The 16,905-nt window shown below is 30.1% G+C and overlaps 3 protein-coding genes and 1 long non-coding RNA gene across 4 annotated transcripts; 2 read left to right on the top strand and 2 right to left on the bottom strand.

Moving 5' to 3' along the window:
- The first annotated feature begins 1,104 nt into the window (after positions 1 to 1,104).
- LOC114374801 lies at positions 1,105 to 2,687 on the top strand. The gene has a single exon (XM_028332496.1). The coding sequence runs from the start codon at positions 1,670 to 1,672 to the stop codon at positions 2,645 to 2,647; it is 978 nt and encodes a 325-aa protein (XP_028188297.1). The 5' UTR covers positions 1,105 to 1,669; the 3' UTR covers positions 2,648 to 2,687.
- Positions 2,688 to 3,941: 1,254 nt separating this feature from the next.
- Positions 3,942 to 6,292, top strand: LOC114374027. Its single transcript, XR_003658511.1, has 3 exons — positions 3,942 to 4,105; positions 5,160 to 5,219; positions 6,107 to 6,292. It is a non-coding gene; the product is annotated as an uncharacterized LOC114374027 (long non-coding RNA).
- Positions 6,293 to 11,103: 4,811 nt separating this feature from the next.
- LOC114376932 lies at positions 11,104 to 13,655 on the bottom strand. Its single transcript, XM_028335269.1, has 2 exons — positions 12,044 to 13,655; positions 11,104 to 11,503 (listed from the first exon to the last, which is right to left on the bottom strand). The coding sequence occupies exons 1-2, from the start codon at positions 12,759 to 12,761 to the stop codon at positions 11,409 to 11,411; spliced, it is 813 nt and encodes a 270-aa protein (XP_028191070.1). The 5' UTR covers positions 12,762 to 13,655; the 3' UTR covers positions 11,104 to 11,408.
- Positions 13,656 to 15,187: 1,532 nt separating this feature from the next.
- On the bottom strand, positions 15,188 to 16,481 carry LOC114376933 (stress-response A/B barrel domain-containing protein At5g22580-like). The gene is made up of 2 exons (XM_028335270.1): positions 15,995 to 16,481; positions 15,188 to 15,723 (listed from the first exon to the last, which is right to left on the bottom strand). The coding sequence occupies exons 1-2, from the start codon at positions 16,111 to 16,113 to the stop codon at positions 15,525 to 15,527; spliced, it is 318 nt and encodes a 105-aa protein (XP_028191071.1). The 5' UTR covers positions 16,114 to 16,481; the 3' UTR covers positions 15,188 to 15,524.
- Between the last annotated feature and the right edge of the window lie 424 nt (positions 16,482 to 16,905).

Below are 16,905 nucleotides of genomic sequence, written 5' to 3'. Positions count from 1 at the left end.
AATTTTGAGGAATTGTAACATTTAATGACATTAATATTTAAAAAAATGATATTTTTTTCTATCAATAAATATGAGTTATATTATTAATAAGCAAATAAATGCATTTATTTATACGGAAATGAAGACTATTTGATTAATTCTCCCTCTAGTATTAAATATTCTATTTTTTTTCTTAATTATAAGATTCTTTTTAAAAATTTATTTGTCCCTTTGTAAGATTCTTGTAATTTCTAAATGCACTAATTATTTTTATGTATATCCTTACTTAATTATTCTATTTTCAAATATTAATAAAAAATAAATAAGTAGATAAAAAGAGAAGAAAGGATAATTTTGGAATTATAACATAAATAATTGACAAATTTAATATAATAATTATTTTTCTTTAAGACCTATGAATTAGTTGAAAAAGTCTTACAATTAGAAATAAAGAAAGTATAAGAAAAAAAATAATAACACATTAATTGCATCAATTTCAATTAAAAATTAGTTAACCGTATTTAATAGCATTAATTTCAATTAAAAATATTTTTTTTTCAATTTAATCTCCATTGAAACTTGATATGTGGTTAAAATTAGTACTTTAATTAAATGAAAAGTATTTTAGAGATAATATTATAATTAAATTTTTTTCATAATTGACATCAAGAAAAATGTGTTTTTCTTCTTCCTATTATATTTAAGACTAGAAGGAGATTTTAAAGATATAAAAAGAATTAACAATTAATGTGTGTATATATACATGATTTTATATTTTTTTTTTATAATTATGATAAAATAGTACACTATGGATGAAGTTCACATCAATTAATTAAGTAATTAAGTAGAGTGTGTAAATTTTTACAAACTCCTATCGTCCTAATATTTTTATCTTTTATTCTCACGCACAAAAAATAAAATAGTACACCAATATATTTCTTATGCAGACGATCAAGTAAAAAACTGAGAATACAAAGAGAAGGAAAAAACGGACGAGTAATAAATGGGATTCCTCTATTAAAAAATAAAAAATAAAATGAGATTCCGTTTGTTTGTTTTTCCACCCTTTACCAATAACACCTCATAGGCCTAATAAATTGTCCATAACATTTTTTTCTTTAATTGCAGTTATTAATAGTCATCAAACCCGAGGTATGCATATTGAACCAAAACCAAATGGTGTCACAACTGGTGCTGAATTACAGGATCAACTTTTTTTCCACCTCCTTTTCTTTTTTCTCTTTTCTTTCTTTCAAATTGCAGTGTTATCTGGCAACTCTGATTAAAAAAGCACACCACCGAGGTTTCTGCCTCAATCCTCTAATCTCTTCTCTCCCCCTCTCATGAGACACACATTATTATTATAACATAAGATAGTGAGAGATTGTGTTGTGTCATGTCAAATGCCAAGTCTAGATCTTCTTCTCTTCCTCTTGAGTTTCCCCCTTTCAGAAACTCAAGAAACATGAATATGCAACCATAAACTCCATGTTTCTCAGACCTCACAAATTTTCCATACAATACAAGCCACAAAACACAAACCTCCCTTAACCCATTTTTCCAAAAACTTCAGATCCTTTTGTGTTAAACAACCACAAGTCCCCGCATCGAACAAATAAAAACACACAAAAGGGTATATAAAGACAGAGAGGTTGAGTCTAATTATTTCTTGTGCCAAAAAAAAATAAAAATGAGAGACATAGTTTCTTGCTTCAGCGAGAACGCAGTGAACGTGTCTCACTCTTCAATGTCGTGTTCTTCCTATTCAAACAACGCGTGCATCTCTCCCTCCTCCTCCTCCTCCTCCATTGTTGTTCCCTCCACCCAAAACTCAATCTCCAGCGTCTACAAACTAGTCCTCTCCACGCTGAAGCAAATTCTCATCACGGTCACATGGTGTAGGAGCAACTCCAACCAAGGACTCACCATAACCTTCAACGACGGCGATGACCCTCCACCACCACCCTTCAGACTCAACACCAATTCACGTCTCTTCAGAAAGAAAAAAGGCTCCAAAATCCTCGAATCTTCATCTTCTGACTCATCAACCAAGGTAGAAATCTTATGGGATCTCTCAAACGCCAAGTACGAATCAGGACCCGAACCTGTTCAGGGCTTTCACGTTCTGATCATCATCGACTCTGAAATAGGCTTGGTTCTTGGCGACACTGCTGCTGCTGAAGAAACAGTTTCCAAGAGGCAAAATTTCAAAAACAACAAAAACACCCCTTTGGCTAAGGTCTCACTGTTATCACGAAGAGAGCATTGTTCTGGGAACACGCTTTACACCACCAAGGCTCAGTTCTGTGACACTGGCACGTGGCACGATGTTATGATCAGATGCAGTGTGGAGAAGGAGAATGAAGGGTTGTTGTTCAAGTCACCGGTTTTGTGCGTGTGCATTGATAAGAAGACTGTGATTCGTGTGAAGAGGTTGCACTGGAATTTTAGGGGGAACCAGACCATTTTTGTTGATGGGTTGCTTGTGGATTTGCTTTGGGATGTTCATGATTGGTTCTTCAACCCTTCTTCTTCTGGGTATGCGGTGTTCATGTTCAGGACTAGGAGTGGCATGGATAGCAGGTTGTGGTTGGAGGAAAAGAATGCACACAAAGATAAAGACAGGGTTGAATTCTCCTTGTTGATCTATGCCTGTAAGACTTCATAAGGGAAAACTTGTTCTTCTAATTGCTTTTCTTTTTTGTCTCTTTAGTTTCTTATTCTTTTGTTTTCCTTGCTTTAATTCTTCTTCTTTTCATTCCTTCCCTCTTGATAGGTTACATACTCATTCTTTTCTTTTTTTTTAGATAAAGGCAATAATTTAAGAGTTTCAGAAATTTTAGTTATTATACAAGAAAAATAAGCTTATTAATTTCTCTGCATTTTTTTTTCAAGTTTATACTCTCAACCAATCAACTAATAAGAAATTATCATCTTTTAATATGATTGTCAACTAATTAGAAACTTTTTTGTGTATAATGACATATTGAAATTTCAACTTTATACAAACTATTCAAATCTTACTACTAGATGTCTACACCGACGTTATTATATTACTAACAGTAAAAAGAAATCTTTAATACAACTTTTTTTTGAAGTAGTTATTATGAAATACTTTGTCTTGAGTGTGTGGAAGTGATCATATTGAATGTTACTAGAAGTGTACGATATTGAATGTATTTTCTACCGAACATATAAGCATGTAGTCATGGGAAAATGTCCAAATTGTATACTAGTTTTATTTTATTCTTTTTTGGTTTGAAAGAAAAAGAGAGTGGCCAAACAGGCTTTTAGGGTTCATGACATGGACGTCAACGGAAATTAGCTAAAAGGGTAACGGATGACTTTGATCGGCATGGCTGAATTGCCATTGCCAAATCTGTACGGGAAATAAAGTTAAATAATATATTTATGAATGGAATGAACGATATCTAGACCGCGTCTTCTAGTTGCTCTTTACAATTTTGTTCCTAACTGTAATCTTTGGTTGAAAGGTAAAAACGTTTTTTTTTTTTTTATGATAACCGTCCAACTAATTAATAAAGGGCTTGATATATGTTACATGACAAGGTATGATGTGTTACGATTTGCTTTTTTTTTTTTTTTATATATATATAAATTAAAAGTTTAAGGGAATTGAATTTCGGGAGTTTATCAGGATAATCATAAAGATTCAATGAACTTTTGAGATATTAGTTACAAATTATCCATTAATAATATCCCCTCATATCAAACTCAGTTTTTGAAGATGAGTCTGTTGCTTTTCAATTGTACCAACTTTTATGGGTGTGTTACCATTTGCTTGTGATAACAGTTTGTTTAAAACTTAAAGTATGGATTACTTTAGAGGGAAAATGAGGTTTGGTTTGGTCGGGTCACTTTCATACCAAAATCATTCAAAGCAAGCTCTCCAACATTATAAATATTCGGCTTGTCTTTACTAGCGTGGTGGAGCCTTTGATTATCTATGATGGTCTATTCTTCTGTCCTTAGATGCCATGATATGTGTTTATGACTCCCTGGTCCCTTCAAAACTAGAGTTCACCCATCTGAAAACAAATCATGACCAGCTACTTTGTGGATACATGCGTTTCAAAAGAAGTGGATATGTTCATTTCACACTCAAGTACGCGAGATGTTCGTCTTTCTTTTTAAATTGGATAGAATTGATTTGGATAAAATCAGTGTGTTTGGATTGGTGTTTTAAACTCACGTATACTAAGATTTTTATGTCAAAATGGAGTTTTCACGTGGAAGTTAGGAATTGTTGTTTCTGAAAATTCACGACAATTTTGTTTAGAATCATTTCCAAACACACTCAATTTTAATTCCAAATTTTATGTTTAGATGTTTGCATCATGTTGTGATTTTAAGTCTATTGTATTGTTAGACTCAAGGACTGTTTGCATCATGTTTAGAAATAACATTGGCGAAAGTAACAATTTTTTTCCGGCAAAAATTGAGGCATTCCTGTTTTGTATGTTATATTATTTGATCACATCCATCATTTTATTTCATGTTTTTTTTTTTTATAAAATATTATACAAATACAATTTTTGTTCTGCTTTGGAGATAAAATCCGTACCTCACGAGATTCTCTACTGAAATATAGCCCAATGAAACAATTTGATTGCCTTTTTGGCTACTATTCTGCCTTTTCCTCTCTACTTTGTTCAAAATAAAGTGCAAAGATGTCTTCAGTATTACTATTTACTAACAGTGTCAGTCATCTTTCATTTGATTTCCTTTTCTTTTTGATTGAGTAATATAATGTTTCACACCAAAGAGTACGTTTCCAACATGCTTTACAAATGTTACTTTGCCTGATTTTGTATGTTGGGTGTTGTTTGGTGGAAGTTACTTTCGTCAGTTGTTAAAAATTCTTCACACATGCTCTTAAGAAGACCGTGTACGTTATTCAAAGTTTGGATTCATCATTTTTCATTGTATAGATGAAGTGAATCGTACAAATTATTGCTTTTTGTATTGCTATTTTCAAATGTTGAGTTTTAGCCACTCCACTAGTCTTAGAAAATTCTATATTAGGTTGGTTATCACCTTTGAAGTTGAAAAGGATGGGCATAACAGTGAAACCACGTTCTGATTTCTGATTTCTGAGGCTATAGTGGATCAATTTGGGTGGCTTATTTTTTTTTCTTTACCTTTGATTGAAACTGCAGTGTCTCAGAACATCAGCCAACGTTATGTGCTTGTGCAAATTCTGGCTCAAAACAATAATGGTTCGTAAGTTGACTTGTTCTAAATTTTGTCTAGTAAAGAGATTCCAAATTTAAATCCCAACAAAAATATAGATATGATAGACGTGAGAGCAATCACTATTAGACTTTTCATGAGACTGGGACAAGCCATAACCATCTGAAAATATTTGAAAACCCTGAACAATTATTTGACAAAAGTATATACATATCTCGATCTATACATTTTTAAAATATCATTGATTCATATTGTTAGCTCCTTGCTTGCCATTTAGAAGAATAGTGTTGTTCTAACTTCAATTCCATTCCTAGCATTTTCATTTATTTTTATCAAAATGTTTACATATTATACCACAATTATAAAAAAGAGAAAATAGTGTATATACTAACAATAAGAATTTAACTTTTTTTACATCATCATTTAATTAATTATCATATACTAATATGTTGTAATTAGTATTTATTTCTTAAAGTATTATCTCATTTAACAACAAGTGGGAGATCAATTTTTGGATGGAGAGTTTTGAAAACTAGAGCAAAAACTCTCTTTTCAACTCATTAATATTTTTCTATTCACATAAATTTTAAGATAAAGTTAACACGTGTTGCTATTTTAATTGACATTTTAAAAAACTAGTAAATTTAAAATCAAATCAAAATCATATTTTAATTGATATATTTAAGATATGACAATTTGGAATCATAATACTAAGGAAGAATATAATGTGGATTCAAATCCTCCACTAATAAATTATTGATAAAAAAATTAATATCAATATTTTTTTTCTTTCATCCGTTACTTACCAATTACTTCTTGGATTTCACATTATTGTTTAATTACGGCTACATATATAAATTCTGCTTAACTGTATTCCACATCTGATCTCCATTCTTGTCCCTACCTTTTTAAGGCCATGGCGGTTCACCAACTCTCTTCACTTGGATTGAAGTTTCCAATGTCACCTTTTAGCATTCCATGTTTAATTTAATGCGCATCACCATTCAACATGTTGAATTATGCAAGCTGAATTAAGTATGGTTTGTGTTAATGAATTGTCTGTACTTTTTATACATTATTTAATTTTTATATTACACAATGAGAGTTTTAAGAAAATAACTTTAAAGAATTTATTTAAAACAAAATTTAACAAATTTATCATATAATTAGTAAAAACTCTGAAATGCTATAGGAAAAACCCTAAAATGCTCTTGTTGAATAATATTTCTAAAAACACTTTCATTCAAAATAATTATTCTAATCCATATAGAAAATATAAAAATTCTTTATATTATCAGTGTGTAGGCTATTTACTAAATAATTAATAATAAACAAATTTACTTAATAATAATTAATATATCCTAAGATAAGAACTAAATGTTTGTCTACAACTTATTCTAATGGCTTGTTTGTTGTAATATCATTGAACAGTCTCATGCTCGAGACATCACAGTCCTTCACTCACAAGATAAGGATTAAATAGTAAGGATAAATTTAGTAAAATTATTTGGCTCATTAAATTATTTATTATTTTTCTTAATTTCATAAAATATTCTTAAAAATCGCGTATTTTAAAATGAGAAGAATAAGCCTTGATAAGATATAAAGAAAAAAAAAACTTTTGCCAAATTCATAACTTAAGACTTTTCAAACTTAAAATGAAACACACGCCTAGTGTACTTTGAGATAGATACATGTACCCATCCTACAATATTTAAAATTGTAGGATCCACCTACTCTTTTTTGTGCCCCTATCTTTTTAATTACGATTGTTTATCGTTTATGAATAGTTTTATAGGGATGTTTATGGATATGAGTTAATTGCGAATTTGAATTGACTCGAATCGATTTAAATCATTTAGATTGAGGTCATTTATGTATTTAAGTCAAAATTGAACCGAACAGATCAAAATCGTTCATGTATGAATTAAGTCACTGAGTTTAAATTTATAAATCCGATCAAAACTGAAACAAACCGATTAAAATTGATTAAAATTTTTAAAGTTGTGTTGGTTTAACTTTAAATATTGTTAATATTGAGACTCCAGTTTGGACTATGAGTGTTGCAACTTTTTAAAATATTACTTTCAAATACATTGTTATTTATTTCACCTTTTTTATATTTATTATCCTGTCACATTTATAATATTAATAAATCATATTTTGTTTATTTTTTTTTAAATTTGGCTGTAATAAATCTGATTGTAACAAAATTTATGGTAATAAATTAGTTTGTAAATAATAGTTGTAATTCAACTATTATAGTAAATATCGTTGAAAAATATTTTATTTTAATTTATATTAGTCTATTTTAAAATATTATGTTTATGATATTAAATGAATTAATTTTAATATTTTTAGACATTTGATAATATTGTATTAATTGTATTGAATATTTGGATGGATTATGATACAAAATAATAGTTCTAAAAAAATCAAATTTAAATGGATAATCTATTGATTCGAATCGAATCAAATCGTTCATGAATGTATTAGATTTAAAAAAATCAAACTAAATCAATCAAATTAAATTAATCAAATCTATCATAAACACTCCTAATAGTTAATATGTTAGTACATACCTCACGATATTTGTTTTTAATGTTTATCGGGATGACGTTGAAATTTATTTACAATGAAATGACCACACTCCGTCTAAACGCGGCTTTTGTTGCGTTTGCTAAGCACGTGTTGTCCAGCTAATGTCAGCTGCTGCATTTATAGTGGTTTGTTGTGCCAGCGTGGCCCCCCTCCCCCATTTTTTCCTCCTCTTCACACTCTTCCTTCATACTCCCTTTTCCTGTCTGATACAAAAATTGTCTCAAACTAATTATTATTTTAATTTTTAACATAGTATTAATTATTTTTTATTTATATCTCTTATAATATTAATGATAAATAATAAAATTTATAAATAAATTAATGATAATATAAAATTAATTTTATAAAATTATTATTATTTATTTATTATTATCTTTTTCTGATACCTGTAAAGATGATAATCATTTTGAGATGGATGAAATATATTTTTTTATAGAGATTAGATACATTTTTTAAAGGACATAATTTTTTTTAGTTGAATAAAATTATTATGGACAACATTTTTTAAAAAAAAATAGTAAATTAGTTTTCGAAATTATCTTTTACATTTCAAAAACTAATTTTTAGAATATAAAAAAAATAAGAATTGTGAAGAGAAAAAATGGGTATAAATAGAATTTCACATAAGGCCATAAGGCAGTAGGGGCTGGGGAGCCGAGTTGCATTTGAGTCCAAGTCCAGTTGTCACGTGCTCTTTGCCAAAAAGCCCATTCCACTTCAATGCATATTTAATGTGTAGTAGTGGGCCAAGTTTAATAACATTAATTGATTCTCTTGTGGGCACAAGTAGAAGCAGCACTTGCCATTATGATTGATTCGTGAATGTAAGCAATGTCTAAAGTTTTTTTTTTTTAGTTTTTCAAAGTCATTATAATTCATATTAGCCTAGTGATGATCAACATGTTTAGATAAGCCCCTCCAGAAGTATTTTCAGGATAAAAAAATAAGAATAAAATAAAATGAATTTCTCTACCACCTAAAAAGAATAGCCAGGACTCATTATAAATAAGTTTATTTTGGATTGTTGTCTAAAATGGTCTAGCCAACAATGGTTAGTCCAATTAATAAGGACCAAAATCATATTTTACAATTATGTTAGTTTGAGTTCTAGTAAGCTCTTATTAATGAGTAATATGAAAGTAACTTTATAAACATTAATTGAGATTTAAGATCAATCCTAATCGATCCACAACTTAAATCATATGGAGAATGCTAATGCATACACACCATTTTGTTAGAATGAGTGTATTAGCAACCAACATTACAAAAACATTCTTCATAAAAAATTCATTATGAGAGAAGAACGTTATAAATTGTTTCATTAACATTACAAAAATAACATAACTTATCATTATTTTTTACTAAAAATTGTTTTTGGAAAAATAGTTATTTTTTCAAATTCATTTAAATACAACAAATATTATTATTTTTAAAATAAATCTGAATCAATCACACTTATTATTTTTTAAATAAATATATAATCTAATTTAATATTTGTGAGAGAGAAAAATGAATGATAATTTAATATTTATGATAGAGGAAAGATGAAACTATTTGAAGATTTAATGCTGATAGAGATAAAAGAGAATAGAGAAATGATTATTTTAAAATTGAATCATAAATTACTATAATATCCTTACATTAAATTTAGTGACATAAAAGAATTCAATAATTTTTTTGTCTAAATATTTATGGTGTTAACAAAAATGATGTGTGTGCATTAGCATTCCCAGTATATATAAAAGTTGGCCAATTTAACTTTTTATTATTATATTTAGGAGTTTAGTGTATTTTTAGTCCTTAAACTTTATAAGATTTCTGTTTTTAATCCATGAATTTTTATTGGTCAATATTTATTTTTTTCTCCTTACTTTTAGTCCCTACTTATAGCCCCTTAATAGGAATTAAAAGTAATAACGGAAAAAGTTAAGGGTTAAAACCAATAAAAAAATTAGCAGCTAAAATTAGAAATTTAAAAAGCTTAGGAACTAAAAAATAGCAAACCTCAATATTTATCATTTCTGAAATCTAAGCTCGCGTAAGTGGTATAATGACTTACATCAATACAATTGCATGATTTGAGTTTGAATTCAATTATCATCCAACTTAGTAGTCTTTTTAACTTCTTCGTAGTCCTTATATTTGATTCTTATCAGCACATAAACCCTCTTGTACAAGAAGTGTTTTAAAAATGTGCTTTACTTACCTTGCAAAGTATATGTAGTAGAGTTAGTAATTTTTCAAGTAATGAATCAATTGCCTCTTAATTTGTAGAATAAAATGTAAGTCGGATATTGCTTGCTAATGTTTTTGACGTAACAGCCAGCTACTCAATTATACTTGTAAAATTTATTTTATTTTTCTGACTAACATGAATCTTTGTGAAAATTGAACCAGTCATAGAAATATTGGAAGAAAAGCCTTCCATTCGATATGGCAGCTCACTGTTGCAAATTGACAGTTACCGGCATGCTATCATGCTCGAAAAGAAAACAAAAACTGCAAGACACGAGTACAAATAATTGAGTGAGAAAGAACACAATAATTTAGTCACTTCTATAATGTCTGAGTCATGTCATGTTCCATGGCAAAGTATCAGGGTAAGTTTATGTTTTATTTTTCATCTCCTCCTTTTTTGTTATCTGTGTTTCGTGGTTGTACTTGGTTTTTTACTTTAATATCAACCCTGCTTCACATTGTTCTGTTTCTTTATTCAAGTTTGGTAGTTTTCAAGTGATTAATTTGATTGCGCATTGTTTTCTTGTTTCATTGTTACAAGATGAGTATTCTAATTTACAATTGTTCCATTGAGAATTATATTCTAGGTCTTCCACTATTGTGCTCTTTTCTTTTTTGACCTCTTCAATGTAGATTGACATGCCAGCCTTATTTATAGTGTTTTTCTTATGGTTAAACAAGCTCTTTTCTTTTCATCACTCTTTCATGATTGGCTGAAATTTATTAAGAATAATCAAATTTGGTGAATCTAATATTTAAATTAGGAGATAGAATCATTAATGATAAGTGAGACTCACCAAAATTGTTGATCTTTAACAATTTCAGTCAATTGCAGAGGGAGTGTTGAAAAAAGAGTGTTAATGTTCCTAGCATTTCTCTTTTATGAAACATTCAAATTTTTTATTATTATTTCCCTGTAACTTTATGAGGTAATTTTTAATATGGCATGAGATCAAATAGAGCAGCTTCTATTTAATGCAGTAGCAAGGCCAATTGCATTCTCTAGTATGATTTACATACTTATAAATTCCGAACATGCAAATCTTGCTTGAGGGCTCCAAAAGGAGGTAGTGACAGAAACTTTACTTATCATTTCTGATTCCATTCCTATCGAAATTTCAATCTGAGCTTACTTTGAAATTCTTTAGCTGAATACATGGTTCATAATACTCTTGTTACAATCCATTTTTGGCAGGACTAACCAAGATCAATCACTACTTTGTGGCAGTTACAATTAACAGATGAGATGCAAAGATTATACTTAAACATATTAGAGGCATATAGCAAGTGGCATATGTAAAACCACCAAATACTCTTAAGTCTTACCTAACAATGCAACCCTTAAGCTAAACATACTTAGACATGCATGAAGAAGGCTAGTAGGCTACAGTAACTGAACCAATCAAAGAAAGCATAGAGAAAAAAGCACTAGCAGTAGATTTTATCCCAGCCTTGGAGATGACCTTGTCTTCTGCAAAATTGTCATTAGAGTCATTGAGTCAGAGTCATCAAATAGTTTCCTCATAACTCAAAACAAAAGGAAAGCAAAATAAAAATGCACAAAACTTAGATGCAATTTCATTGGTACTTTTTGTGCTATTCTCCAATCAAAATTGGAGATTCACCTGAGTAATCTACGTTGACCTTCAATTTAATCCTTTATTACGCAGATTACTCAGGTAAAACTTCAATTCTGATTTGAAAACAACACCATCAAATAGTTTCCTCATAACTCAAAAACAAAAAGAAAGCAAAATAAAAATAAAGAAAACTTAGACACAATTTCATTGATACTTTTAGTGCTATTCTCCAATCAGAATTTGAGTTTCCCCTTAATAATCTATGTTGACCTTCAATGCAATCCTTTATTATGCAGATTACTCAGATAAAACTTCAATTCTGATTTGAAAAGAACACCAAAAACACCTATAGAAATACATCTAAGATTTGTAAGCATCTAAGTTTCGTCTAATAAAAATCTTGGTACATGTCAAAACCAAGGTATACTTACTGCACTCTTTAGGGTGGCATAAGCAATTCAACCCAGCACCACAGTTTCCATTAGGCTTTTCACACCCTTGACAAATTTCTGGTACACGTGGAATGTCGACAGATAACCTTGTTCCCACCTTATATCCCTGATCATGTCCACCATCTGAAGTACTTCTATGCACCCAGCTGTAATGAGAACAATTCAGATGTTCAGGGTGAAAATCCTTATCCACCTTTTGCAAATCTTCAACAAAAAAACATGAATAAGGATGTTCCAGGTGCTCTTGAGGCCTAGAAGGTGGTGAACCAGCACCTCCACATTTGTACAGGTCACTACAATTTTGCATGATTGGTAAAGTGGTGTCTCTTCTGCTTGAGCAGTTGAAGAGAACAAGGGAGTTAGGTTCTGGAGGAGAAGGGAAACCAGATGTGACAGCCAGAGGAGAAACATATTGGAGAGAAGAACAAGAAGAGTGAGTGATGGTTAGTAATCTACCATTGTTGTCAAGTGATGAAACATGAAAAAGGCCAAGGGATGTTCTCAAGTAGAGATTCTGAGATATGCACAAGGTGATGTTGTCTAACATAGAAGAATTGGAATCCAAGAAAGGTGTTTGAGTTTTGATATTCCCACAGAAGTTTGCATGATTATGCTGGGGTATAGAAGAACATAATATGATATTGAATAAGAGTAAAGAATGAAGAAGATGCATATGGAGTATCTTGAATGTCTTCATGATCTTTCTTTTTTTCTGTCAATGCAAAGAATGTTTGCTAAGTTATTTTAATATTTCTGTAGTAGATTCATTCTTTTAGGATCATTCTAGATAGGAAAGCATAGTATTAAGAACTCAAGAAAACACTACTTACAAACTACTTTCCAAGTTGGTCCCATATATGAATGAATTAGTGACTTTCTTTTTATGCTTCTTTTCTTTTTCTGTCACTAGAAAAAGAAAAAGTTACATTGCTTTGAGGAATCTTAGGCTTCAAATTTCAAAACTTTTTTGAGTCAATTTACTACTTTAATTCTTCGACTCTTTTTTTAATGATTTTTTTTGAGTAAATGGTAGAGAAGGGACTAGAACCTAGGTTCTTTCCTTTATTAATTTTTTTTAATGATTAAGTCATCTAACTTTTTTCTATTTCATTTTAGTCTTGTAAGTTTTATTATCCAACAAATTGGATCTTTCCGTCATTTCAATTTAACTTTGTTAGTAATAGTGTTAAGTTATCTTTATATTAGTTTTTGACTTAATGCTATTTTATTCCTCTAACTTTTAAAAGTCCAACAAATTGATCCTTTCATTATTTGCCTTCTTTATTTTCTTTTCTATTCAAAAGAATTTCATTTTTTTTTTTGCAACAATTAGTTGAAAACAACGTGACTTTAGCTTTGAGGATGAACCAATGGCAGCCGTTAGAATTGTTCAATATTATTTAAGAGAATACTCATTGAAACATTTTTACTATGTTTCTTTGTTTTTATTTTATTATATATATGTCCTTATATTTTGTAGAAAATAGAGCACTCGAAATTCATACTTATCCATGAATTTTGAAAGAAAAAAATCACACGAATTTGCATTAAAGAGGGAAGTGAACATTTCTAAAACAAGAAAGAGATAATAAAATTCAAGGTTTTAATTAAACTTGATGTAATTTGTTCAAAGTATTTTTTATGTTGAACCTTCTTTATAAAGTGCAAATTAGATAAATTGTTTGACCATTTTGAACATTGCACCTTAAAGCCTATGCGTAGTTCTTTTTCTAGCTTAAACAATTATTATTGTTTAAGCATAAAAGAAGAACTGAATTCAAAAAGACTGTCCATTAGATAAAAGAAGCTAATGATTTATTGAATTAGTCAAAATTAAAAGAACAAAATGAAATAAATAAAAGTTATAAAAAAAAGAAGATAAATTAGAGATTTTACTTTTCTTTAGACTTGCCATGGCTTTACTAGACCATATATCCTTCCAAAAAGTACGGTTAATTATTTCCAATTGATCATTGGTTTTGCATGGTTCAATGTCTTTCACCATTGATAATCATTCCCTGCCCTACTAAAGTTGATTTGGTGTCGTTTAGGCTTTTCTAGGAAAGGCAAACAAACAATGTTGTTCTCCCACAGTTAATAAAAGCCTTGACCCCATCTCTTTAAGATTGAATTGTTCTGTGCATCAACCAAACAACCAAAATGTGGAAGATGCATTTGTTGACATAGACCTTTAGAGTGCCTTGCGTAACTTTATTTCAAAGTGAGCAATGATCAATGTAACAATGTTCGCCTTACGGATTGCGTTCAAACCCAATACAAAAACATTTATCACACTAAGTTACTGGTAATATTGACATAAAAACATGTCAATATAAATTTGGGTATTAAGAAATTAGGATTTCATGTAATAAAATTTGATAAAGTTATACACATTTCAGAACACAACATAAAATATAAATAAAGTATAATGTATTTAATTGGATGGTTATAGAAATATCTTTAGTAAAATAAACTAACAAACTTATATCTACAGTTGTTGGATTACTCTCTCAACTCACTGTTACCACCCGTTTTATTAGAGATATTCTACTTACAGAATACAGGTGGAAAGTATAGATAAATGGATATAATTGAAGAAGGAAGCAAAATGGGAAATAGGTGAAACTAAAAAAGAACCAGGAAAAGGGAAAAAAAGATTCCCAACTTGACTTAAAAAGTAAAAGGAAAATGTTGAGTGTAAATTTCTTAAAAGAAGTGGAAGAAAGACACAGATTATTGAGAGAAAAAACGAAAAAAAGAAATAGAAGAAAGAGAAAGAAATTGACATGAAAAGAAGAGATAGGAAGAAGAGGTAAAAAAAGGATATCGAAGAAATAATAAGTGTATGAATATAATTATCCAAAATAAAATGGAAAAATGACTTAACTGGTATCTAAGTCTAACCAGTCACGGAACTGTACTGGAGCTGCCAACCCAAGTTCTTGGAAAATCTTTCTCATTTTTAGGTTGTAAGAAGTAAGAGAGAAATAAAAAGAAATTAAAAAGGAAAAAAAATTAGAGAAATGATGGCAGATATATAATAAATGATAAGAAAATAAGAAAAGACATAAAAAAAAGTTGAAAGAGAAATGAAAATTACCCCTTGCTAGTTAGGTGATGATATATTCAAACTCTGTATTGATAATCACATTCCCTCCTCTATAACCAAATAGAAAACATCCAATCAAGGGGCTCATACTGTTCACATTCATCATTCATCACACCCTTTGTGGCAGTAGAAACATGGAGAGAAATCATAGAATTAGTATTAACAAATACCAATAATGCTAGAAATTTCCATTAATTAGGAAAAAAGAAGAACTTATTATCAAGTTTGAAATTGCATAAGAGATTGTAGGAACTAGCTAGGAACAACCATAACAGACTACAAATAGCAGATGCACACACATGCATACACTTTTAAAGATGGAAAAGTTTATTTGCTTGAATAAGTTGAGGATCATGCTGGTGCTTTGACGAGGTTAGATGGGAAATCCAGCACCACAATCTTCTCAATAGCAGGTGAAAACACTCCCGAGAACTCAAGATGATTTGGGTGAGTCTGAAATGCGTTGAACTCCTCTTTCCCATTGAATGTCATCAAGAAAGCATGAGTGAAACCTTGTCTTAGCATATCATGACTTTCAATGTCCTTTCCCCTGCCATACAAATATGTGATACACATATATAGTAAGTACATGAGAAATGTTAAAGATTATGTAGCCTTTAATTGGTTGTGCTTTTTATATACTAAATCTAGACGGAGACCACTGACCAATCAGATACTACTACAACAAAAACAATAACATGTGTCGACTATATGAATCACACAGAACCATTCACCCATAACATAAATGCAGAAAAGTATGTGTTAAGGGAAAGAAGAACAAAACTATCTTGAAACGAAGTAAACTAATATAGGTTTTATACCATTCAAAGGACTTGACATGGTCAATCCCAAAGACCATCTTCTCCAACCCTTGAATGAGATCATCAACTGCCACACCATCTTTGAACTTAACAATCACATAGTGATTGAAAGTCCCCATGGCTACTACTACAATACAATAATATTAAAACTCTTATTATGAACCAAAAGCAGTCCCTAGTAGTCAAATATATATGCACAAAATTAAACCTACAACATGCACGCGTCCACTATTACAGTCCCTATGTGTCCACTGTCAGATCCTATATAATGACCAATTTCACCGCTGGTAAGTGGTAATCAAATACCAAAAAAGGTTTTATTAGGGACAGAATCTACGGCTCAATATTAGGAAAGGTACTAGTTTCAAATATAGACCCACCAGGGTGCAACTCCTTCCTCCACATTTGCACAGTCAAAATTGTCTGGTGTAATTGTCCTTCCACACCCTTGGGGTCATTTCCCTCTAGAAGTTTGAGTTATGGGTTGGCCTCACTCAGAGTCAGAAAAACATTATCATATTATATATGTCAAACAAACAACGCACAAGTGAGATAGTGATTTATGTTTTTTAATCTAGTAATTCATGGTTTAAATTCTAATTGATCATAGGATATGAAATAAATTATGTTGGAGAAAAATATCACCTTATAAACATTCATGGTCTCCATCAAAATTAATCATCACTTCCATAGAAAATACTTTCTATCAATAACATGCTCTTAAAAAAATATTATACATGTCAGACTCTTTCCCTTTCTTCAGAGCCTTTTTCTATTTAAGAAAAGTGGCGCCATTTGCTGTGGACTGTTCCCCTTGTCCTTGCCATGTGCACCACCAAGGTAAATTATTGAACTTTTATACATGGATGAATGGCATCATGCTATGTACTTATCGTTAAGGAATCTTGAGT

The sequence above is a fragment of the Glycine soja genome, chromosome 11 (assembly GCF_004193775.1).
Source record: "Glycine soja cultivar W05 chromosome 11, ASM419377v2, whole genome shotgun sequence".
Taxonomy (NCBI): Eukaryota; Viridiplantae; Streptophyta; class Magnoliopsida; order Fabales; family Fabaceae; genus Glycine; species Glycine soja.
The sequence above is the reverse complement of the archived record's forward strand: the minus strand, read 5'-3'. Positions and strand labels throughout refer to the sequence as shown.

Excerpts from the sequence above, each read along its gene's own strand:
- LOC114376932 (XM_028335269.1), bottom strand. The coding sequence starts at position 12,761 with ATGAAGACATTCAAGATACTCCATATGCATCTTCTTCATTCTTTACTC. Across the intron at positions 11,504-12,043 it reads ATGCCACCCTAAAGAGTGCA|AAGACAAGGTCATCTCCAAG; the intron begins GTAAGTATACCT and ends ACAATTTTGCAG.
- LOC114376933 (XM_028335270.1), bottom strand. The coding sequence starts at position 16,113 with ATGGGGACTTTCAATCACTATGTGATTGTTAAGTTCAAAGATGGTGTG. Across the intron at positions 15,724-15,994 it reads CATGTCAAGTCCTTTGAATG|GGGAAAGGACATTGAAAGTC; the intron begins GTATAAAACCTA and ends TTTGTATGGCAG.
- LOC114374801 (XM_028332496.1), top strand. The coding sequence starts at position 1,670 with ATGAGAGACATAGTTTCTTGCTTCAGCGAGAACGCAGTGAACGTGTCT.